The sequence below is a fragment of the Choristoneura fumiferana genome, chromosome 5, assembly GCF_025370935.1.
Source record: "Choristoneura fumiferana chromosome 5, NRCan_CFum_1, whole genome shotgun sequence".
NCBI classification, from domain to species: Eukaryota; Metazoa; Arthropoda; class Insecta; order Lepidoptera; family Tortricidae; genus Choristoneura; species Choristoneura fumiferana.
Window position 1 is genome coordinate 5,190,540 of NC_133476.1, and position 27,304 is coordinate 5,217,843.

The following is a 27,304-nucleotide window of genomic DNA, read 5'->3' on the forward strand; positions in this document are numbered from 1 at the left end:
CTTAAAACCCTGTTAGATCAGGAACTGTCGAGCCGGTTGCCTATCGCTCTCTAAGGTCTAGAACGTTCTCTTCGCTATCCCGTTCGACTGGATCCCTGGTGTAATTACAGGGCGCCGACTCGCGTAGGAGGCGAGAACAATTAATTAAGCACCTGCTTGGTCCGCTATTATCGTTTAAATATAATCAGCGTTTCAAGATATATAATTTCCTAGAGGTTATAAATGACTTTTGTATTAGATAACTTACTCATCGTGAGTCTTACAAATTGGTTTCACTGCGATGGCTTACCTGGAACAATACGAAAAAAAAATTATAACATTGCTGAGAAAAATTGCTTCACCTAATAAATATTAAGCTGACATGTAATTATAATTTAGCCAACGATAACAGCTACACGTAAGCTGGCAGTTTGAGCATAATTAATGGTTATTATTTTTTCACACTTTCTCGCACAGGCAAATAACCTTCTACCTATTGCGTAAATGAGATAATGCAAGCTGATAAATGGCGCCTACACGTACGTACCTACGGTGACCTAAACATCTCATCTGCACAATTCGAAGTAGCTAGCTAGGCAGTCTAAGCTAGACATAGTGCGAGTTCATAAGCAGGGAGGGAGTGGGGTAAGATGCGACATTAATTTAAAGTCACGGAGCGGGTGCGAACGCAATCACAGCCAGGAAGCTCATCCCGGGTGCATCTCCGGCTACGGCACAAGGCCGGAGTTAAATTAAGGATTCCGAACGTAGGTACCTACGTGACTAGGTACGTACGTGATGCTCTTTGCGCGCATGAAAATTTTACAAGCAACGATTGGTTAGCGTCCGTCGATAGCGAGAGAACTCATTCATAAATTCTATTTCAAAGTGCAGCCGGCTTGTATTGCAAGATTGTGCATAATCCGCACCGGACCGCAAGTGGAATCCGAGATTTTGGGCACGCAAATGTCGTTACAACGGTTTCACTGATATTTGATAGTGTTGAATAGTATTTATTTTAATTGTAACCAACCTTTGCAATTACAATAACTTGCAATACGATTTTGAGTCTCGCCATGACTACTTTGTATGGAAGCCTTGGAAGCTGATGTTATTTCAATGTTAATTTTCGTAAGTCATTAAGACTGAAGTTACCACATTATTAACTGTTCTAGTGGTCTTCGCGATTTCACTGTTAACGTTCTCAAGACTAACATATTTAACACGTTGGCAGGATTAAACATTCTATGAAGTGTTTAAAAAGGATTAAAAGAAAAATCATGATAGTCCTTTTTCGTTCCAGATTTATTAGGTTTAAAAGTATTAAACCGATAAGAAAACGTATTTTACAGAGCAAAAAATATCCAAGTTTCATGAAGCCGCCATAAAGTTCCAGATAAAGGTAGACTTTTATAGTTGGTCGCTGCAAGAGGAAAGAGAGCAGTGTCGCGTTCGGAATATTCAATCAGTGCAAAGCTTGGCTCACAAGAGTTCTAGAGACTTTCCCGAATACGTACGTCCACGCGACAAGTCCGACCATTTCACACGAGTCGACTTGGTCGTATGTACATAACATACGATAATATTGCTATTCTGTTCTGATATATAAACGCCAGTTGAACAAAAATAGTATTCTACACTGGTGTTGTATAGAAGGAATTGAATCGACAGCCATCACTCTACCGTAATCGCTTTGTCACTGGCGCTAGCTTTCGTATCCGTCGTAAAATAATGCAAATCCCAATACACAAAAAAAAAAATATACGAGTATATAGCTAAGCTAAGGTGACATGGTAATCACGGATGGTTATTTACCGCAAGTGTTCGTCACGACAATCGGGTACCGCGTGGCGTGATGCATACATATAGTAAAAGTTAAAAATCTGTGATTTACTATAATTATGCGACTACGTTACGTCTTACAAGTTATATTCCAACCGATCTTGTTTTTCAATGTGTAAGTAAGTGGCTCTTTAGTAAATTAGGTCACTTGCTCAACTTTAACGGCTAATATGAATAATAGAAAACCTGTGAAAAGAGACACAATAAAGGCTCACTATACTCTGCCCCAGCGCGAAAGGAATAGACGCTGTCAAAAATATAATGTTCTCCTGGCGGTGCTTTTACCGTTGCCAAGGAGTAAAGTAATAAAATATTTCGGTAACACTATCTTCAAACTTCACCCTCGTGGGATTACGGGCTTGCGGTTATGATCCTGTACAGTCGTATTGCATGTGATGGAGCACACACGTGTAGTGGTCTGCAATGTGGGTCAATGGCCTAATGACTATAATTGGATGAAATGTCCGTGATGTCATTCCATATTTGAGCGAAGCAATGACCAAGAGGTTCCGGTCCGTTCGACGGGGTCTGAATGGTAACTAAGTAGGTACTGTTTATTAGCGTAATGAAAATAATACCCATGCGGGTGGTAATTTGAAAACGATTATTATAACTGAAATTTCAGAGAGTAGAGGAACCGAAGTAAACACGCAATAGTCAGTTTTATTTAAATTTTTGGTTTAATTAACTAGCTTATGTGAAACGAAACGATCCTGTACCAAATACCTTGTTGTAATCAACTCTATTACCTTACGATTTATATTTCATAGATTAAAACTAAGAGTTGTGACAGTCTTGGGCAGTTATTTGTTTTTTAAAATAAATATTTTTTTGGTAAAAATTAAATTTTTAATACAAGCTTTTCTTTGCCGACTGTATTTTTAGTTGAGTGTACTTGTATTGTCACCCAAACTAAATTTGCATACCAAATTTAAAGTCGATGCCATTAACCGTTGAAGAGTTCCGTCCTGTGGAGACGTTCCTGGCCGGACTACCAGGATGTCACTACCAGATTATAGTATAGTCACGCAAGTAACATAAGTATACCAAATTTCAAGTCAATGTAACTACTGAAAATTGGTTGAATTTAACTAGCAACATTTGATTACAGACAGACAGAAAGACAAACAACGGGACAGGTGAAACTAAATAAAAGCTTGTAAAAACTAATAAATTTTTCACGCCAATGAGGATCAAACAGTTATTCTTGCATAGTCCTCATCAACAATGCCCGGGCAAGCAGGAAGGTCGAATTTTGCAACGGCAGGTAGGCAAATTGACATTGTGTAAACGTTTTCACATGGACCCGAAAACGGAAACGTGGGTCACGCCGCTTGCATACAAAGCACTGTAGTCGTTAACCACAGAATTAAAAATGTTGGTGCTCGGGGACTCGACATTTATGCTATCTGTGCTATTAATTTCTGTGTACCTTTTGTACCTAAATAAAAAGTGCCTTATTAATTAGTATGTTGACATGTTAACGATGAACATTCTACACAAGACATACATAACACATGCAAACAAACAGGAAATCATAAAACATAAGACCCAAACAAATATTCAGTTATCGGAGCATTTTACCTTCCCCGATTACCTTCTCCGATTTTCTCAGTACTCAGAGGTAATATAGCCATTGTAATTCATTAGCAGGTCTGGGAAGTTTTCATTAAGTATATACACGTTTTGTATGTATTATACATTTTATTAAATATTTGTAGGTAATCGTAATTAAGCAAAAGCAAAGTCAATTGTTACGATTTGCGATCACAAAACATGCAAATTGGGAAACCGGCGCGATCACGGACCGCGTTTCCTGTTTACTTTCTCCCGAGATAATAATCTTTAGTGCGTCAAACAATAAAGAATTACAAAAACCAGCATATTAAAAAGTACCGTTTACTGAAAAAAGTTCACATTTTCTGTATAATACGACCTATTTAAAGCAACCTTGGCAAATGTTGTTTCTAAAATGTAGATGAATAAAACATAGCGGGACCTAATGCATTTGAAGATGCATGTCAAAACGTTGCATCTGGATCAATTCCGAAGCTATAACATGATTCAGAGGCATAACGACTATTCGACGTCCTGTCCGGCTATTGTTTACCTGAAATACAACGACATTCGGTTGTTTAGCACAACAAGCGGTGATCAAATGTTCATAAATATGATTAGGAAGTGATTGATGATAGTAATCGAAGAACGGGAGGGCACTGGGAACGCACGCCGTGTGCGGTCCCCGGCCTTTACGTCATTGACGCACTTCGCCTCGGGGGGACTACTCTTGTAACGTGCGGGTAACTCTCCACGTGATCAATACTATACTAGACGTACCTACATTTAGACAGGCAGGGAGATTGCATGGAAACTAAGAGTACTTTTTTATGGACGCGGTAAAATGTACCGAAGCTGCGTTCACCTCATTTTGGGGCGGAGAAATTCTTTAGAGAACTCTTCAGAGTAAATGTGAAAATGTTTCATCTTACTTCTAAAGATTGGTCTCGTTACTTAACGGACAGCTATAAAAGATGCTTTAGGTGGGTTTTAAGATCTAATTTAGCTGTTTTAAAGTACATCTTGCTAAAGACTAGTAAGTATATACTGGTTGGATGGAAGGCTAAAAAGATTCTACCTTTGCGAAGGTACTTACGCTTCACAACACGCCTCGGGTATCCTTGACACACTGTATCTAAGTATGCTGTGAAGGTCAGCCAGGTTTCGCGTTAATATACTAGTTTGCATATTACCTATGCAGTGTGGCAATAGATATTTGTCAAGCCTACACCTTTACCACATTATCGCTGCTGTAATTTCCTGGATGTATTCTCTAAATACCGTCCACGTGCTGTTTCGAAGTGGCGATTGAATCAACAAAACCGTATCAAACATCATGTCGTCTAAGTATTTGAAAGTAGTATAAAAGAATTGCGAATTGTAGCACCACACTATTAGATTAAAATAAGAATTGGAAAACCTATTAGAAAATTGGGTTTAATTGTATACAAATTACAATTTAAGTCTTCATTTTTCTCCAAAGGGTTAATATTGATTCCTCTGTTATGCCAAAGGGACATAACTACCTAGCGTAGCCGGCTTGTCATGCCAACATACCTACTGCGGTTTTAAATAATTACACAGTTGACCTTTTCACAAAACAATTTACATAACCGCGTTATTATTGAGGCTAATTAGGTACTGTACTAAACTAGGACGAAAAGGTTTTTTGTATTGACATACGAAAGAACATTATTACCTTGAGCTAAACTGATAGCTTAGGGAATCATTTCATTACTTATTGAAGTTAACGGTGTTAAGAACAATTTGCAAATTATTAAACATTATTTCCGCATAAATTTAAATTATGGAAAACCTGGTTTAGTCCCAAGGATATCTAAGGTTAAGCAAGGTACCTGACGCTTAGAAACCACGGACTAAGCCCCGGAATGTGACTGGAAACAAAAATTATGGCTGCGACCCCCTCGGCGAGGGACCTCCGCCCACTCAAACCTACCCTCGACGTAGAAGGTAATTTAGGAAAGCCGGTGAGCAAATGAAACGAATTATAATTGTATTTCCTTGAATTTAAACCGCCTTGTACCGAAGTAATGTATTAAGGTCTTAATTTGAAGAAACTTTATATTTCACGTTAGCGAAATAGGTATTATACGAGTATATAAATATATGGATATTTTAATTATTTTATTGTTTGTTTAATTGATTGTTCCTACTTCATAAATTTGACATATATTTATATTCTTGTTTTTACCTTTGATTATTACTACTTTTTAATTTAACGCTAATTTGACATTGTAAATTCTATTTTTATTTATTTTTAGATACTATTAACGATCCTTTTGTGAATTTCTTATAATTACCTGACATGTGTTTATAATGGTTCTCTATCGTTTGCCCGAATTTCATATGCCCGAATGTATCGTTTTCTAGAATTTTCATTTGCCATAAAATAATTTATTTCTGAAATAGTAATTTCTTCAGAGTTGATATTAAACTAAACTAACCTAACCTACTGCGTTCTATATGAATGATGACATTTAAAAAAATCCTGAAAACAGCACGGTTCTATATATTTTATGGCAAACGTTGGTATGGCAAGTGAAATTCGAGCAAGTAAAGGTAAACGGTTTATAATGTATTTTTTCAAAAGGTAATAAATAAATGTATCTAAAATAGAACACACGATATAGGAAGTTTAACGGAATTTTCAAACGTCCCTTACTGGCCCTTATAAGAATAAGAAATGAAAGAATGGATACGTTTCGTAGAACATGTTATAACCTTAATGACTTTCGTGGTCAGCAAGATTGTTTTGGTGGAATTTCAAAATGATTTTTAGCTTGTTGATTAATCGTTGACCGTCTGTCTGATGCATTGTAAACTGTTTTTGTTATTGAATTGTTAAATTTAATTTAAACAGCCGATACTCGTAACGTAAACTAATTTAATATTATAAGGATATCATCATCCCAGCCTATATATGTACGTCCCACTGCTGGGCACACGCCTCCTCTCAGAATGAGAGGGCTTGGGCAGTAGTTCCCACGCGGGCCCTGTGCGGAATGGGAACTAAACACACACCATTGAATTGCTTCGCAGGTTTGTGCCGATTTCCTCACGATGTTTTCCTTCACCGTAAAGCTCGTAGTAAATTTTAAATTTCATTCCGCACATGAGGTATTATAAGGATATGTTACATTCAAAAAAACTCATTACTATGATTTCAACTAAAATACGACATTGGGCTTTGATGTTTGGTATAATTTAGTTTTCTGTTGTTTGACAGTGGCAGAGACGTACTATCCTCCTTTTTGAACCCCCAAAGTAAAATGCCTGTCTGTCTGTCATATCGTGGACCAATTTCGATGCGTTTGTTTTACGTGAGTTTCCTTGCGACGTTTCTTAGCTATTTATCTTGACATAAGGGTCATCCATAAAGTACGTCACAAATTTAGGGGAGGTCAAGCGGTTTGTGACACGGGAACAAAATAATTGCAAATTTCATAGCAATATTAGGAATACGTGTGACAAGGGGGGGGTTCTAAAAGGGACAAAACTAGTGTGACGTACTTTATGGATATGGATGGTCACTTATGTAAGAAGAACGAACGAAAATTTAAAATTTATCACCAGTTTTTCGCTGAAGGAAAATATCACGAGAAAACCTGAATACGAAATTGCGATGCAATTCATTGAAATTCTCAATCCGCACTGAGCTCGCGTGGAACTCTCAGCCCAAGTCTTTTCATTCAGAGAGATGGGTTATATACAGCAGTGGGACGTATGTCTACAAGATGGAGAGATAGTTAAAAATATTTCCATTATTGGCTAGATCTTGTGACATTTGTGCACTACATCTTGCGATTTACATTAATTAGTGCTTGTTATGTTTGCGTTTCTAAACTGGTAATAGTAGATGACCAGTAAAATTGAACATTCGCTATATAAAATACAGGGCAGCGCCTTCAATATTCAAATCCGTGTTGCCAAATATAACCATTACAAAGTACACAAGAAAGAGGTTAACGCCGCCTGGTTAAACTCCTGCGATGCCAATAACCTACGGGATAGGTAAACGCATAAAATGATTTTTAGCGCGTGCTATTTAGAAACTGCCTAGAATCTGCCAATGTCAATGGCTCGCGAAACGAGCGGCGCACACGCACGTTGCGATATGGATATATTAATAACTTAGAATAAATAATACGGGGCGATAAAATAAAATTGTGAAGTTGATTGAACCTGGTGCGTGCGTGAGGTGTGGGATCCCACGGTGCGGTTTCTCAACTGATGCCCGCCGGGACTGTACGTAGTTAGTAGTAGTAGTAGTAGTACGTTTCAAGCGATGAATTGAAACTATAATGACATTACCTATTTATACGCATACGTTTCACTACTCTCGCTCTTCGTAATCAATTTAACGAGATGTAGACTCTCGGGGGCCGGTGCACGAGTACTTTCTGCTCAGCGGGAATATTTCGATCTATGAAATTCAAACTGCATTCGTAGCAAGACTAGGTACTTTTATAACCATTAAAGAAATACCCCAGGCTGGAATTTGGTTACTACAGTTGTATAGTGGTATTAGTGGTACACTAACTGCGAATAACTTATAATCAAATTTAATCCAAGTGAAAACTAATATCATATATGCAATGTAAATGTACGCCTAAACTAATTTGAAAACACAGGCTACCTACTTTATATAGCGAAAACTAGAGAGGAGTGCATAAGGGGGTGAAAGTTCATACGGGGAATCAATCGTTTCTTAAGCTATCTTAGGATATAAAAAAATCATGATATCTATACTTTTGGTAAGAAACAGTATGTTCTGCGCTCTTGATCATTGATCAATCAAGATAAGTTTTTAAGCCTACCATATACAGCTCTGGGTAGGAAGATAGGTCAAGAGGAAAGGCCTGTGCGGTGCGCTGCAATGGGACACAAAAATAACTAAAATAACTTTTCTATCTTTGTTATGTCTCTAAAGCGGCAATTACACTGAGTCGTTCGCCGCATGCTAGGTACATGCGGCGACCGCAGAAGTGTAAAGAACACGGTAGTCGGCCGCATTCGGCGAGCGACAGCTGCCACCGCCTTAATATGGCCGCCGCAGTAGACGGACAGCTAATGTAAAGACGACGTTCGTTCGCCGAAGTAGTTTGAAACAAATTCAGCGACCGCATTAGGTGAACGACGCAGAGTAATTGCCGCTTAATTCCAAATCGAATCCTAAGGAATTTTAGGTCTAAACGAAATTGTGAATTCTCAATGCTTTACTTTAAATTAAGCAAGGATTTCGTCGCGACGCCATGTGGTCTACCGAAACGCCGGCGTTGAAATCTCCGTGAAGAAGCCTTCCGTTTGTCGAAGGCAGTAATCAGATTTGGTTTCGAGGAAACAAGAAATAAGTAAGTAAACGGGAGGCACTTTCGCCAATGTTTCATCTCAAAGTTAAGATAAATTCAACTCAGCAGTGTAAGTATTAGGCTACTTTATTAACTAAATAGAGATAACATTCTTACTCATTAAAAGCGACTTAGTCAAGTTGAAGGACGCGAAGGTTGAGTAATACATTTTCGCATAGGTATGTATTGGGAAAAAAATTGTTTCCAGGAAAATGTACAGTAACTAAACGAAGCTAGCAGGCGGATATTTTTGCACGTGTACGCTACAGGCAGCTCGGATACAAGTCGAGAGCCTGACTGGGCTAAGATTGCTTTTCCGAGTTGTTATTTTAACATATTTCCATTTTTCCCACCCAGAGGCTGCTTTTCAGGTAAACCATTTATAAATTATACCGTTTATTTATGACGAGTAAATTACGCAACCAATCCGAACCTATTTTCGGCGTTGGAGATAAACGGGGACCAATGCATGTCGTCATTTCATCTGCCGGGGTATTAAAAGGATTAGCGACATAACAGTTTGTTTTGTTTACACAAAATTAACAGCAGCAGCGCGCCAGGATTAAATAAAATTTAAGGTCTGTTTGTACATTATATACCTGTCACTTTAATTATTTTAATTGCACATGCTTTTTACATTAAAATGTGGGTTTAATTAACTTTCAAGGCATTTATGTTATGACCGTGAAACGAATCTTTGGATGTCTACCACTACTTTGCACCTTTGACATTCAATTTATTTTTGAAATCCACGGCCATATTATCCAAATTAAAACTAGTATCATCAGTAAAGTTATATTCAAAACTTGATGACAAGAATAACCGCGCTAACCAGTTTTTTAGTCAAAGATTAATTAAATGTGTATATCTACACAAACCAGAAATTTCAAGAAAACTGCAAACATATTCTAAGTGAACCTCCCCTTGCCGAGTGGCCCGTCAGCTCTCCCTCCAGTTAACTATAAAAGCCATCATGCAGACACTAACAGAACAGCGGTAATCTAAAACAAGAACTGCAAAAATCCGTCCATAGGGACAAGTCTGAGAAACTGAATCGCATTCCATGGTGAAATTTTTGCACTACTGATGTCATATTGACATCCAATACATCGGCCGAAGAAATCATATCGAAATTGACCATGAAACGGTCTTACCCTGGTACCTACACGATTCAGTTTTCTCTACTGTACCTATCTACACCACATCGAGTCTTAACTAAACCTGAACAATTACTAAGAACCTTGTTATCAGCATTCATAGTTTGGATCTAATCGTCAATAATCGTTTGGGGCCATATAAATCGTTCTAAATAGGCGACGAGCCGTTATCGCGCGGTGGCGACCGGCGTCCACCGGAGTGCAGATTACTAAAACAAACGTAAACGCGATATGCAAACACATACTGGCCTTCTGTCATCGTTGTGGTTACGCTATGCTATGCAAAACCAAAATTCTACTAATCCCACTAATATTACAAATAGGAAAATTTGTGAGTATATGCGTGCGTGTGTTAGTACTCTTTAGCGAAAACGGCTCGACAGACTGGTATGTAGAAACGTCTGAATAACAATATGCGGGATCCATGTAAAATCTCAAATTTTTAACCGCTAAGTCCAGAGACATGATATTTTGGAAGGTCGTTTACCTTGCAATGAAATGAAAATCAGGTTGTTATTTTGAGGAATCCGGGCGGGAATTTAGTTTCAGTAAAATCCTAAAATTTCAATTCGACTGCCAGAAGCCCAGAACCAATGGTTTACGCGTATGTTGTTCTAACCCCCCTTACTCATTTTTATGAGTTTTATGAACCTACTGTCAAGAGAACTTTTTTAGTTCCAAATCATTAGGTACAGCTAAATTACGTTTTGTTTGTGTGGCAAAGCAATGAAAGTGACAAACAAATTATGAACTTGCAGAAGCTTGGCAAGCGGTTATAGGCGGACTTCCACGAACCAGAGTTACATAAATCCGAGTTAAGTGCTAAGCCAGGGTTAAGTAGTGTCAAAATGTATGGAACTGCACTCCATAACCAAAGGTTAACGACCTAATTTTTTAACCCTGAACTGTGCAAGTGGCCTTAAGGAGGTGCATAGGTAAGACTCTCAGGTTTTTTTAAATTATTTATGGAATCAGACTTTCCTTTGCGGAGGTCCAGGTTTTGTAAATTGTTTTATATTCTACCTGGTTGTTTTGGACTTTTGATACAAAGTTTACCATCGAAAAGAGAATATATCAAATTGAGTCTGTATAATTTGCGATATACTCTGGCCTTCTCTAGCACATTAAGGGAGGGACATTGTTCGAACTATGCTTATCTTATCGAAATTTCTATAAATGTAGGTACTTCATTTTTTATGTGTTGCAAATCAAAAACAAAATTCTAATATCGCTTAGCGGCTAAAAAGGGCTTGATTGAACCAGTTTATGACGGAGCATCCTCAAGATAACAATCTTGCGAGTTTATCTATAAGATAATCATTGAGTTAACGCGATTGCATGCCCTTTCCCACGCCACTAAGACAAGGCGTACCGCGAAAAGCAAAGATGATTAAAAGTCGGCTTGGAACTAGATCTCAATCGAGTTGTTAACACGTTCCCTGTCCGGATGCCCCCAATGTGGGGCCATAAAGCTTTTTTTCAGGAGTCCGTGCTTCCACTATGGGTTCACAACTTCAAATGGCCCCGCAATGGGGCCACGACGTTAGGGATCACAAGTCCGTGTCTCCACATTGGGATCACATTTGAATTTGTCATTTTAGTTTCAAAATACAATTAATTCTTATTAAACTTTATATATATAATTTATCAAAATATAAACTAACATAGTTTTACGATCTTTCGACAAATCGTGAGGTATAGCACGATAATAAGGAAAACAATATTCACATCGACAAGTCCGTGCCTCTAATCCGGGGCCACACAAATTTACGTTGATAAGTCCATGTCTCCAAAGTGGAAGGACACTAGGACGTGTGACGTTGTTGTATGGGGACAGGGAACGTGACACTCGGGTACAATTGGTACGTGGTTTAAATGTACTCAGGTTATTTAAATTGCCACAATAAATTATAGTAAATGAAATGAGGATATAATTTTCGTAACTGCCACATTTTTTTCCTCAAATGCCTGAATATGGAAACACTTTTTTGTTGGACCCTATAATTCATTTGCAAGTTCTCAAAATAAGGCGTTCCTTTTTTCTTTCCATCCGTCACTAATCCTAATCACCCTCAAACACGGAGAAACAAAATTCTCTAAAAATCTCACTAGCATCAAAAATGTCCCCATAAGAACAATTATAAACTCGTTGGTAATTAAATCTAAACAGTCTACCTCATAAATATAACAAGCCCGTGCTAAAGCACAGAATATTTATCATCATGATTACCTTCAATCAAGATAACAGCAGAGCCCATTAACACTAAGCCAGTCCTTCAGAAAAACTGCTTTGATACAATACTCCATGTAACTCTCGGCACAGAATCTTTGAAATTCAACGATCTAATTAGCTATGTCGAGACTTTGCCGATGCCGTTTAGGGTTAACTTGATCTAAAAGCTGGTTCGTTAAAGGAGTTTGGTTCGGTAATGATACATGCCGTGCCGACGCGACTACTATCGCATCAACAAGACAGCTAGAAAAAGTTCAAAAATAAGTCGCTTTGTCGCTATAGGGATGTCATTCTAACATTTCTAACCAAGCTGATATGAGGGCGATGAATACGGCGGGCGCTATGCGAAAAACTTAACTTTATCAGTTCGTAGTTTCCACTCATCCTTATAAGGTGGCTCTGGGGAGTAAATACAATAAACAACTGCATACAGGTTTTACATTCACTGTGACGTTTATTGGGTACGAACTAGACAGACATGGTTGCGAGCAAAACCAGTTCAGCTGACGACACCAATAAATTTGATATCAAATTAGGTCAGATGTCATTCATTATATAATAAACAGTGACGCCGTCAAACGAACTAGATGGTGTAGGTAGGACTAAGGTAGGTACGGTTATCCTTAACCAGTTATCAAATGGTAAACAAAGGAACGGGTTGTGAAATCGGACTTTGTAGATAAGCGTCAAGATTGCTTATTATTCTTTGCTTACCGCTATCTTCCTGGATTATCCATTTCATAAAAATGGCAAGGAAAGAGAGACATTTTGGAAATGTAAGATTACAGAGTCGCTAACTGAAAGTTTTTATTAAGAAAATACAAAATATCCATAGGACTAAAACTACTATTAAATTAAAATAACTAAAACTAAAACTTTAATTAAAAAAGAGAGGTGGGCCTCTTGGCATGGTGCCCATCACGCAGGCAGCATTCCCGCGTTGAACTGCGATTGAGATTCTTTGCGCGAGAAAGCTGCCGGCGCTAACTTGCTTCTGAAGAAAGTCACAAAATTAAATTACGTTACTAACGAGCTTTGTGAAAAAAAAATTGCTCTGCAAATAAACTATTAAGTATAATAATGATAACGTTGGCTGGACGACATGGACCTGGCCATGATAATATGGCCAAAATCATTTATCTAACTGGCTGTAGTTTAATTATCATACACTTCTTAATTCGTCACACTCCAACTCAAGCAAAAAATCTGCTTTAATCACATTAGTTATATCATTGATGTGAAATTATAGATTGCTGACAAAGTAAGAAATTATCATTTTAAAACAGTACTTATAAATTAATCAAAGGTGTTGAACGGAAATGTATGAATAATGACACGCTACTATATCGGCGTAAATATTTCATGACCTAGGCTACGTTGACCTACGTGTTATCGGTAAGACTTAAATACGTCACAGCTCTTATAGGCATGCCATAAATAAGTGACGAAATAAGTGGAATAACATATAAAGAACAAAATAAATTGCGTGGAAACAAGTTGAAGCAGCGTGCGGGCAGGTAGAAATACGAAATGATTTTTACCTGTAACATAAAACGTTTTGCCGGTCAAACTGAGAGGTAGGGTCGGTCTTCAGCCACATACTGAAAGAACCTAGCTTACATAAGTAAATACAAATATTTCTATTATTAACTGCGACACAATGAAGTCCCTTTCCTTTGTGTTTCTGCTCGTTGATTTGCTGATATGGAACTGGCATCTAACAGGAATATATAAAACACGACAATGGAAACTGGCATACGCGCTGTCGGAAATAAACGAGATATAATATATCCGAATTTATAAACAAAGGTCGTAGTCGAAAGTAAACTGTAATTACTAGCATATTAGAGAAAGGAGAAGCAGACACATTTAGCTCTCAAAATAACTAATAATAAGGGCTGTTTGCACTAAAATCTTTAAAGGTTTAACCCAGGTAGGTTAGGGTTGACAGTTTGATACCTTTTGACAGGGTGCCCTTTATTTCGCATAACATGAATTGTCCTAATATGAATTCGCATAACAGATTTGGCATAACATAATTGTGCATAACAGCGAACTTGCATAATTATAAAGAAGCATAACACTTACTTGGCTTAATAATGAATCCGCATAATTGAAATATGCATAACATTATTAACTATAACTTAAACTGTTATAAAATGAAAACGAATAATTTTATCAAGTGAGTGAATTAGCTTGTTCAAGGCAAAACCGACTTGGTTACGTACGTTAGGTTCAGAAGGCTAAGGCGGGAGCGAAGCGTAGCGTAGCTCTCGCCTTAGCCTTCGATGTTAGGTATTTTTTATAATAGCCCAATAATAAATATATTCAAATAGTAGTTCACTTGTCAGATCTACCTAATTGAATCGAATAAATAAAATAATAATCATTTTACTTTTAGTAATAATTTTTCACTTAATGTACACCTAACACTTTATATATTGCTTGACAATTTTATGTCTGCACTCTTTTATACTTATGCAAAGTAATGTTATGCTAATTAAATTTGTGCCAACTTACCGTTATGCCAATCCACATTATGCGCATTTACATTATGCGTATTCAGCTATGCAAATTAATGTTATGCGAATTAATAATTATGCGAAATAACGACATGCCAATTTAAATTAGGACAATTAATTTATGTTAATTCATATAGACCCCTTTTGATACCATTTCACCATACTCCGAAGTTATATTATAGTTAATCCTAAATCGCGCAAACCCGCTTTGCGTCTAAAATTCAATGATGTCAAAATTATATTATGTCTTGCATAATAACGATTTCCTTTCTATTTTTATTTAGTTCATATCTGATTTTAAAGTAGGAATTTTTCTCATAAATCAACCATCATTACTGGCTGACTGGGACTGAAAATATTTATCTATGTAACAGGTATCTGGGGTATCTACACAGTTTGACTCAGAAGCAAAAAGCCTAGGTACGTAATTTGTAGCGTTGTTTCTGCTGGTCGCTACATACGTTGTTTTGATCATGGAAACCAGTGAGCGCCAGCTTCAAAGTTGTCGAAGGTTCTCGGGGCAGGCAGGCTACTTACGAAAGTCGAAAATTAAAGTTCGTATCGTACCGTCCCGCTCACTCTCGTATCAAATAATATAGGTATCAAAGCGTCAGCGGGACGGCAAGAGACGAAGTTTGAATTTAGCACTTTTCTCTCTGAGGGCCGCCGTCCACGAGGCTCCAGAGCTTTCTTTTTCCATTTGGCTATTGCCGCGGACGTTTCTCCTTTTCCCAAATAAGTGTGACTGATCTCACCTCACCTCGCATATTTTTTTAAACGAACGCTCTGAGCATAATTACGTAAACGCGACGCCAAATGTCGCGTGCATAATACAGACTTGGAGCTGCTGAAACCTCCGGAGAGTTGACAGACGTCACCACCAGCCTGGCCAGCTAAAGCGGGACCTTCATTCCTCTCCGGAGGTTTCACGTGTGGAGTTTTCACTTGCGGAGGTTTTTTTTGAAGTTTCAAGTCTTTGAGGTTCGCCGTTTGCCTGGGTCAACTTTCCTTCGGGTTGGACGAGCCCCTGCGGGCTCCCGTTGCCCACCTCTCCAGGACATCTTGATAGCCGCCAAACACATGGGTAGTTCTCCGGGCCGAGATACACACATTTTTTACCTTTAAACTTCCGGTCCAGTCGCCGCTTCGGCTGGTGGCGCTCAACATTTTCCTTTTAACTAATTTTACTAAGCGAACAAAACCGTGCAAGCGAACATTCAGTTGAGGTAGCCCAAACAACCCACCAACTCTATGTAACTACTGGCTAGCCGAGAGCCCTTTCCTTATATATTGATTTTTTTTTCTGGTGGAAATAAATACATTGTCCAGAAACCGTTGTTTCCTTTTTTTTACATCATCGCCTTCGAGGTCACAGTGGCCATTGTGCCAGTGGCATTAGGCCAGGCTCCTGTAAAACTCACGGTTACGACTAGGCCAGGAGGCGCCCGCGACCGCCGATCAATCAACCCGCGCCCCTACGGTAATTAATTTAGTTAGATACCTAATACTATTGGTCGGGACAATCAGTTTGATCAGGAAAGGAAACCACAGCCACATAACATGATGTGGCCGCTAATCAGATTAAAGAAGCCAGGGAAAGGAATAATGTTTTGTGCAGATTCAGAATCCTATATGCCTAATGCTCTACTCACTTTTAGTCAAAAACGCACGAAAAAAAACGCCGACAAAAAAACGCTGCCAAAAAAGACAACTAAAACGTAAAAAATAATTATGCACTACCTAGCTGTTGCCCGCGACTTCATCTGCGAAGAATTCGTTTATCCCTATCCCGCGGCGACTATGCTGATTTCCCGCAAAATTAGCCTAAGTTAATTTAGTATAAGTACCTAGTAATATTTTTTTATCTAAGCGTCGTCGGTGTCGGGGGACCGCTAAGATTAACAGGAAACTAATATGTTGTATTTTTTAAAGCATATTAATTTCCTTAGGTACTTACCTATACTAAATTAACTTAAGCTAATTTTGCGGGAAAACAGGATAGTCCCCGCGGGATAAGGATAAACGAATTCTTCGCAGATGAAGTCGCGGGCAACAGCTAGGTAGTGCATAATTATTTTTTACTTTTTAGTTGTCTTTTTTGGCGGCGTTTTTTTCGGGTGTTTTTTTTTAATTTTTGCTGGCGTTTTTTGTCGGGTTTTTTTAAATTTTAAATTTAAGTTTTTTTTATTTCATGTTTTTTAAGCTTTGGTATATTATTTTTTTAAAAGTGTACTAGTGTGTTGGATATCCTGGCTGCAGCATCAGCTCATCGTGTTGCCACCATTCATTGTATGTAGAATCAAATACCGATCAAAAGGAATCAAACAAGACATATCTGCTATTATTTTTTCAAGAGTTTACCTACTAGTATTCTGGATATCCTGGCTGCCGCATCAGGCCGAGAATTCCATAATTTTACATATTTATGTAGCATACATGGGTGTTTCCAATTTTAGGTCCCAAATATGTTTGAAAGTAAAGTAAATACCCATTATGCGTCTAAGATTCCTACCGCAGCGAACAAAAGAGCTGATGATCTTGAAACGGCTGAACCGATTTTGATTAAACATGTCTAAGAACCATCGCTAGAAAACCTGCTTTCAAATAAAAAAAACCGCATTCAAATCGGTCCACCCGTTTAAGAGCTACGGTGCCACAGACTGACGTTACAGACACACAGACACGCATAGCGATCAAACTTATAACACCCCTCTTTTTGCGTCGGGGGTTAAAATACCACTTTATCGAAATTTTATGAAATGTATTTCGTTTTGGATTACACGTATACTTACCTACATGTAAAGTTCGTTTTAATATCCGAACACACTCAATTTTTTTTGTCACCAACTTGTCTCCACGCAGGTTCTCCGCAACATTTAAAGGTGGACTGCATGAAGCTTTTGCGCAGCATGCGATATAAAAAGCGTAAAAGAATCATTTCTCCACTTCAGTGCACATCGATTTTGTTCAAGAGCGTTTGGTATAATATAAGCAATGACATTTTAAAGCCCCTGACCTTTTTTTTACATCCCAGGCTGCTATGGGTTTTTGTGTATTCATGCCAGAAGCATTAGCAGCCTTGGTTCAATCAATAACACCTACGCAGCCCGGGATGATCGATTCCCCCAATTGCCACCCGGCCTCGACAGCCGCACAATTAATATTCTTTTACTTATATTGTCAAGTCAGTGCAATCGTTCATAGTGATCATAACGTAGACTTCAGTTACTAACAGCGGTAATAAACATGTAAGACATGTTGTTGCAATTATGACAACAATCAGACTGTAATGTGGCCATCATACTGACGGTCACTGGCACGCGGTGACGAAACCATCTATTGCAAGGAACGATGAACATATGAAGCGCATATGCGTTATGCGCGACCCAAATCGTCCTCCATTCTCTTAGTGTTTTGCTACCTACTACATACAAAAGCACGAAATGCAAAGAAGGCATGTTCGAATAAATTAAAGTGCCCACTGCAAAGAACATAACCAAAATGTTTATGCTAAAAGAAGTCCTTATTTAAATTCAACGAACGAGTAAAGTGCTGGGGACTGGGAGAGCGGCGCTCGGGTAGACTCCGGGTCCGGATCTGGTTTTAGAGCCCTCGACCGGGCGATCGACTTGGTCTCGCTATAATCAGGCGCGCCACCCCTCGTCGCGGTCGTTCACACACAATCGACGCGCCAAGCGCCGTCGGAGCCCTACCTACGCACGACGACTCAACACAAAGCATCCACCCATACCCACCTAACAACCCCCGCTGCACTGCTCAACCGACAAACAACGACCAAACCAGTCTGTACAAAGCAAGTCCTAAAACCGAAACATAGAGTTGAAATTCGAACAGACTGGGAACACGCAGGCGTTGCATTAATACCGATAACAGAACTCGCGAGCGTATAAACTAGAAACTTAATGTAGAGGAACAAAGTGTAGAATCAATTGAAGACGGCTGCGGTCGCTAGGTACGCGCAATGTGCATTCGATTGCGTGAAACATGAATATTGAAAACCGCTCTTATGTCGTTCACAGTAGATCAAATACACGTCAACGACCGACACAAACACCACGTGTTTACAGAGAGCAATGCGGATTACAGCCTGTGAACTACGTTGCTATCGCTTGGAAAGTTAGTTTGAAGCACGTGTTAACAATACAACGTTACCTGTTTATTTTTACACTGAAGAGTTAAAGCCATAATTTGATGCCACGAGTTACAGCGAGCAATCAGAAGCGACGATAGCTTTCCTCGCATCTTATCGAGTTGTTCGTGTTCGTATGTTGTAAAGCTGGTACTGCGAAAGGTCAGCCAGTTAACAATGGCCACAATTATTTCAAGATAAACAGAATTTAATTAATTGGCTGTGTAATAAGTAATTAACTTAACAGGAACCAATTCGTGCAAAATCTTACGTTGTATTTTCTTTTTAACTAGACACATATCATAAAGCATATTAAGTACCGCATGTGGTTGTGCCTTACTTAGCTTAGCATAATTCGTGCGTTCCGTGCTATCCCCCACATCAACCAACACTATTATTTCTTGTAGGTACTTATTGGCAGTTTATGCTCCTTGCAGAAAACCATTGTTCGACGGATTACCCAACTGATTCGTGGAGTAGTGAGGTGGTTTGTTTCACTTCTTATTAGGGTCGTACGCAAACTATGGCTGAAAATAAATTAACATATGTACAAACGAAATTGTTGCCATTTTGAAGCCCTCAAAAATAAGGCATTTCGAAGAAATTGGCGCCTCCTTATTATTTTTTTCATGCTATTTATCATTATTGTACTCTATTGCTGCCACAGAACAAATTATAAGGGGAATAAAAATGTTATCGTGTGTATGTCCTCCCACAATCGATATTGCCAGTGTTTTGGCGTGTTCCGGCTGAATACTACTTAATCTTACTATATCTGACTCAATTTGGTGTTTGGTACCACGTGCCCTTCGAGCCATCAACGCAAATTGTCTCTGTGGCTTTTTAAAGCGACCACATGATCAACGGCCGCTCCCGGTCATAATCGCACGTGACGCTCGATTCAAACGCGACATTGTTTTAGGCAATGCAGCATGACTGCAACGTGAAATGACCGTTTCGACTACTTGAGCTACATTTCATAACCGCTAATACACGTCAAGCATGCAAGTAAACGACAAGCAGGTGCAGATGCAGGTGGTAGGACCTTGTGCAAGGTCCGCCCGGATTGCTACCACCATCTTGCTCGTTAATACTGCCGTGAAGCAGCTGTGCTTGCACTGTTGTGTTTCGGCGTGGAGAGTAAGACAGCCGGTGAAATTACTGGCACATGAGGTATCCCATCTTAGGCCTGTAGGTTGGCAACGCGTCTGCAATACCCCTGGTGTTGCAGATGTTTATGGGCGGTGGTGATCTCTTATCATCAGGAGACTCACTTGCTCGTTTGCCATCCAGTACTATAAAAAAGAGCATAAAATGAACAATACTAGCTTTTGCCCGCGGCTTCGCCCGCGTGGAATTCGGTTATAGCGCGCTGTTCCCTCGGGAACTGTACATTTTTCCGGGATAAAAGTAGCCTATGTCACTCTCTGGTTCATAAACTATCTCTATGCCAAAAATCACGTCGATCCGTCGCTCCGTTTCGACGTGAAACACGGACAAACATACAAACACACACATCCGCATTTATAATATTAGTATGGATTCAGCCACTTTTGTACTATCTTTTGGAGAATTTTCAGCGCAGTAGACGGGCGTCGGTTGCGTCTAATAAATAAATATACAGGGTCCGTCGAACTTAATATAAAAAACATTCATTAATCAAAGGAGAAATTTTTTAACCTTTTAATAATGCTACTCCAAAAATTGCTTGGATAGAAAACGTCTCAATACCTCCTAAAGCGATTTCTTTTCATTTCAAGATAAATTGTAAAAGTTATACGGTAATCGAGTTTAAATGTGTTGAATACGCTTTCCTCGCATTGTGTAGGTACACGACAATGGGCAGCTCCGCAAGCCCCGAAGATATTATAATGGCCAGCAGTCTCGCCCATTGTCAATGCAACTGTCTGTGATGCGACTTGCCGTGCCGCCCTGAATCCAGCGACCATTAGATGCACTAGGTTTACTAAAGTGAGCAGAGACCTTATCGTCCAACGCACTAGGAGTCACAATCTTTTTTACCGCTTCTTTCTGTCACACGGTAAAAGATGAGGGTAGAAAGGGATGGTGGATCGCCGCGAGCGCTCAAGCGTGTACGGGTACGGCCACAGGACATTCTATCTTTTGCAAAATACAATTCTAGATTTAGTTTAAGAGCGTTTATACCTGCTGAGCTGGCAACGTTGCATTTTTGTTGGTTATTCTCGATTATTCCATAAAAAATTAATGAAAATTAAAAATGTCTCATAGAACACATCTTAATATATATGTCTACTCCAATAATTATTCGTTATAACTTATTTTCTTTAAAAACCGTTAATAAATGTTAATTCGTCGAAACTTTCATTTTAATAGCACGGGTTTACAGTTAGTTGCCAAGGAACAAAGGATAGTCCCCGCCAGAAAGTATCCTTCCTGGCGGTGACAGATTGATCACTGTTTTCTCGTAACTCCGGGCAGTATTTTTTTTTATTAGCGTACAATTTAGTACATTTATCGTAAATTTTTTTGATGCAAGTTTGAATTCCATGAGACACCATGTCACCACCAGGAAGTATGACACAAATTGTCCACATTTTATTTAGGTACCTATCTTATGTTGTTCTTATGTATATACTTGTGTTCTCTGTACTGTTTACTGTATTGGTGTGCAATAAAGAGTATTGTATTGTATTGTTATTACATCTCCTACCTGAACACAATGCACCAAATTTAGGAATTTACTGATTTGGCTAAGTAAATAACAATTGCGCACACAATGTTTCTATTATTCATGTGTATTATTAACCTACCTATACATAATACATAAATAGTTAAAGTGAGAAAAGTTTTTCCATGTCAGTCTTTATGACATTGACATAAGGTTGACCTTTGCTCAGCCTGTGTAAAAACTCTTTTCAGTACATTATGTATATGCTCACATATTATAGAACAAAATTATTTTTAAAATTTTCAATTTTCTTTTAAAGTGTTCAAATGAAATTGAAACGTTTAAGTAGACTGATGTATTTGAAACTGAAGACATTAATAATGTGTAATCACCAAGCACATTTTTAAATGAATAATAGTAAAATCAATACCATTTGTTAAGATTCCACATGTTCTGTAAATCTAATAGCAAACAAATAACACACCTAACTGTCAAACAAAAGATTAATTTGATAATACCAAAGCTTAGAAAGAGTGACACCAATGTTCCTAAGCAATATTTTGGAATCGCACAGAAATTGAGCTTGAAAACTTGTCTAATTTACAGTTTTAAACTTTCCTGATTTTCACTCATAGTCAAAATATCACCAACAGGACTTATCATGCTAACAAACACAAGTAACATTTACCTCGACGTTTCGGCTACATTGCAGTTGCAGTGGCTGTATGTATATATTGTAGTGGGGGTAAATATTACTTGTGTGTTAGCTTGACAACTTCTGTTGGTGATATCTTGTCTAATTTGTCTGAAAACATTAATCTGTCAAGGAAAAATAAAAAAATATATATGTCCGCAACAGGGGTTGCTGAACCAGTCCATAACATTATTTTGTTAGTGGTTTCTTCAGCGTCTGGAAGACCAGAATGCCCACCATTGTGCATGAGTACAGTAAAACATAATAATAATAATGATAAGTAATAATTCGGCAAACGGTCTAATAGCGCAAAGTCTCGACCAACATCTCAACAGACTCTCACTAGATGGCTGGATCAAGGGTCACATACAGAAGGCGGTACTTCTGGACACGGAACGCATCGTCCGGAGGTTCCTCACTCTGCGGCCCTGACCACCCATAGCTTGGGCCCGGCCCCATTAACGGCAGCAAACTAGGTTAAGTTTTTATAATATTTTTATTTTGTATGTACTTTTCTGTATTTTACCTACTTTTTATAACTATTATAAAAACCTAATTCTAAGAATAAAAAAAATAAAGAATAATGATAATATAATATTATAATAGCCGTGGTGGCCTAGGGGTTTGACCTATGGCCTCTCAAGCAGATGATTGTGGGTTCAAACCCTGGCTTACAACTGAGTTGTTCAAAATTCATGTGCAAAATTATGTTTGAAATTTAACACAAATTTACAGTGAAGGAAAATATCATGAGGAAATCTGCACAAACCAGCAAAGCAATTCAATGGTGTGTGTGTGAAGTTTCCAATCCACACTGGGCCCGCATGGGAACTATGGTCCAAGCCCTCTCATTCTGAGAGGTGGCCCGTGTCCAGCAGTGGGACATTATTATAGCCTGGGATGGATGGACAGTCAAACTGATTCATGTATCTACATCTATTGTTTATTATTTTTCTATAATAATAATAATAAAAATTTATGTGACAGGGTGGACAGTAAGTCAACTCATGTACTTTGACCTGAGAAGAGTACACTTCTGCACATTCAAGGTCATTCATTACTTTGTTAGCATTTGTAGGTAGTTACTACATAAAAATATTTCATGGTTTATGAATCACTCCATACAGTTGATGTAAAAGAGATCTTCTCATAAACCATGTGAAGATGCTTCTCTAGCAGAATGAAATCAAATGTGCCTTCATGACCTTAAAATGTAGAAATCACAGTTCATAAATAAAGTTTCTATGTTGGTGCTCGTTGCTTAGCTTTTCTGCATTTAAAACTGTATGAAATGTTATTCTCTCTATTTGAATGGATGAAACTTTTACAAGACTTTTTTATTTGTGTCCGGATGAACAAAGTTCAGCAATTTATTTTAAAACTACATGTACGTAGGGTAGTTACCATACTATCAAGTTAAAAGATGTTTTTCTATAAGGGAACTTTTATAACTTTTGTTTAGAACTTGTCGATATGTCGATCAAGGAATAATTTGGGTAAAGAGCATAGCAGGCCAAGTTTTAGTCAATTCTTCAATCCGCAGTTCTACCTATTTCAAAATTGGAAAACTCAATCAGACAAGCATCTCGCTCGTTTAATTTGCCGGAAAATTACGAAGTAGGCTCTAGGATTTAGATAAGGAGAGACGTGACTCACCATACGACACCAAAAGCGCCGTAGCCGATGGGCCGGTCGGGCTGCACGTCTGTGGGGATGGCCGGCGTCTGGTAGTAGGGCGCCGCCGCCGCCAGGATGGCGCCCTGCGACGCCGTCGGCGTTCCCTGCATGAGCGACATGGACACACTCATTGACACACGAGAGTGCCGCGCAGGGCCGCTCACTGCCGCCATCCAACCGCTCCGCGGCGAGCCGTCACCGCAGGCTCATCACAGACCCTCGAAACTCGCACACCGCTCCGGTCACCAGCTCCTTCCCGAAATCCACGCGACTTTACCGGCTGCTTCTTTATTATTCATGCTCGAACGACTATGCGGGAAACACTGAACGCACACACAAGCTCGGAGGGATACACCAAATTCACCAGGTTGTTCACGCACGCGACTTTAAAACGAAAGTGTATGCAAACCAGCGTTTGCCTCTTCTATTCCAGATCTAAATTTCTGGACAAAGAAGGATACCGTGATGTTTCTCTCAGCGCTACGCAAACGTCCACGCGCCACGAGAATCGAGCGAGACTGGAAGGGAAGGGATTGCGAGAACGAGAGGGCAAACAACAATGGCGACGACGCGATAAACAGCTGCTTCGCTTGGCTTGGATTCGTCCGCTGAATGAAATAGAGCACTGCGCCGAACCAAGCCGTTTGGTAAAAACGAAAATCTACTAATATAACCTATTTCAAAAATGGTTTCCTGAACTTTACTAACCTCTTTTTGCTTTTGGTGTTCTAATTTTAATTTTATTGTGATTTGTTGGACATAAGAATTACGGGCAACCGGTAGATGCTAGTGGCAAGTTGTAGTTCACTTCACTGTTCGCACAGAGGTTTTTCCGAACCGGTGGTAGATTTTTCTTTTAACATTCATGTGCTTGTTATAGCCTAAATGGAATAAAGTATTTTGACTTTTACTTTGACTCTGACTTTGACTGAGCCGTTCTAAGGGCCTTCCCGCATATTATTCGAGCGTTTCGTTTGCCCCCTAATTTTTTTTTATCACATTTTTTTACGAATTGGGGTTTTTGATGTCGTTTTCGATTATTTGATAAGTTCTTATTTCTACCAATAACTAAAAAACTGTAAGTGTGTATTCAGCCATTTACACAGAAAATTGTCAAGAAAAATGACGTCCGGATGGCCAAGTGGTTTGAGAACCTGACTACGAAGCTTGAGGTCCCGGGTTCGATCCCATCGATATTTGTATGAATAATACGAATGTTTGCTCTCGGGACTTAGATGTTTAATATGTATTTAAGTAATTATTTATCTATATAAGTATGTTAACCCGATGCCTAGTATCCATAGTACAAGCTTTGCTTAGTTTGGGACTAGGTCAATTGGTGTCAAGTGTCCCATGATATTTATTTATTATTTATTTAAATGAGACGGTTGAAACGCTCGAATAATCATCCGGGAGGTCTTTATTCAGCAGTGGACGTCTTTTGGCTGATGATGATGCTGACGCTGATGATGATGATGAGATATAAAGATTATTATGCATTTATTAAATGAATATAGTAAGCTTCACAGACATGATGTGCTGTAAACTAAATCCATAATATAATTGACATGTAAAACACCACGAGAGTTGAAGTGAATGATTACACATACAGCTACAACATGTCGTGTAATAACAGCAGAATTTAGACATTTACTCATTCACACATTCATTCATTCAATTTTTTTTCCCACATGTTCTGTCAAATCCAGTCCAAATGTCCTAGAGGAGTATATATAATATAAAGCTATACCAAAAATACTTGCATTGAAAGGACACTACCGGGCAACCCTAACTGCTGTCGCCACGATTTTATCCTAGGCCGTTACACCATTACCTAACGTACCTACATAGACAGGGCAGTGACACTTGCCCTGGTTGAACAATGCATCAACTATATGTATTCTCATTATAGTATGCAAGTGATTAAGATTGCGACTCATACCTGTATACTCCTAGTCAGGCCATCTGTTTTCAGCTCCGTTGCCTTAGGCTGCTTCGCTATACTTTATTTACCACCTGTTGGAGTAGATAAAGTATGACTCCACTGCATGGAGCCCTAATAGGTGTCTTAGGTTTACCTAGTGAACTTATATGGTTATCATCATTAGTTAAGTTATGTACAATTATGTAAATACACAATTGTACATAACTCAACTAATGCATATGCTTTCTTAACTTAAATAAAACATATGCTTTCTTTATAGCGATATATGTGCTTATCGGTACTCTCGGAGCCTGTATATTAAACATCCAGTGGGATCGCCGCAGGTCACCCACTGTGCTCATACTGCAAGGCAGACTGTGGAGCAGCTCCCCCCTCATATCCATAGGGACCATGAAGAGTTAGTCTAACATGGGAATCGCTTTCATATTCTGAGACCTTAGTCTCGGCGCCAGGTGGACGAGCCTCTAACTACTCACATTAGGAGTCAAAGAATTGGTTACACAGACCACAATTGTCAAGATATCTGTCTCTAACGGACATTTTGTTATTACAGGTTAATGTAGGTAGATGATAAATCTAACGCACCCATAATGCTACTTGGCACTTGGTATACTTAGTATAGTACGTTTACGACTAGTAAACTGAATACTGAACATTTACTAGAAAAGTCACACTCACGAGCGCGCCAACTGAACTATGACAGATCGACAGAACAGGAAGTCATAGACTAACTTACCATAGAGTTAAAGGCATTGCCATAGACAATATAGATTTCGCGGAAGTGTCGCGGCAACTGCTCGCTGTATTTGTACCAGATCCCAGATCCCGGGCACTGGCTGCATGCACTCCCTCCTTCGGGCAGGACCTTAGCACCTTTCTGAGCCCTGGGCCACTGCAGATCGCTATATGTTTGCGACTAGAGTTAAAAGCTTGCATCTCTCTCTCTCTCATTACATTTGATATTTACCACGAGCTTTGCGGTGAAGGAAAACATCGTGAGAACCTGCACAAACCTGCGAAGCAATTCAATGGTGCGTGTGAAGTTCCCAATCCGCACTGGGCCCGCGTGGAAACTATGGCCCTCTTGTTCTGAGAGGAGGCCTGTGCCCAGCAGTGGGACGTATATAGGCTGGGATGGATGGATATCTCACACGTGCAGCCGGTGTGGCACCGTGCGTGATTGAATGCTTCAGGCCGACATGGCTTGTACACTGCGATACTTAGAAGCGTTGGCTCTATTCTACGCCAGATAATCAAATGCCACAATATTTGGGATTTTCAGAAATGATTGTAGGCATACATATTCATATCAATCATTTGTTTTAGTGAAGGAGAAACTGCATCTGAAATCGAACCCGGTTGCAAAGAAAAAAACCCATCTTGCCCTATATACTACGAATAGGTACGAAGTGCAAAATTGATGAAAGAAAGAAAGAAAGAAAATACATTTATTTAACGCCAAAAAAACAAACATAGAACAAATAAAGACATACATGACGCTAATGTTAAGGGCTAAGGCGCTATGCTTA

At 39.0% G+C, this 27,304-nt stretch overlaps 1 protein-coding gene across 1 annotated transcript in view; it reads right to left on the reverse strand.

The window, feature by feature from the left end:
- The window catches only part of nmo (serine/threonine-protein kinase nemo), a 126,635-nt gene extending 102,268 nt beyond the window's left edge, over positions 1-24,367 (reverse strand). Inside the window, 1 exon segment of the mRNA XM_074087569.1 lies at positions 23,810-24,367. Coding sequence (XP_073943670.1) covers positions 23,810-24,003 — 194 coding nt within the window. The 5' untranslated portion in view covers positions 24,004-24,367.
- Between the last annotated feature and the right edge of the window lie 2,937 nt (positions 24,368-27,304).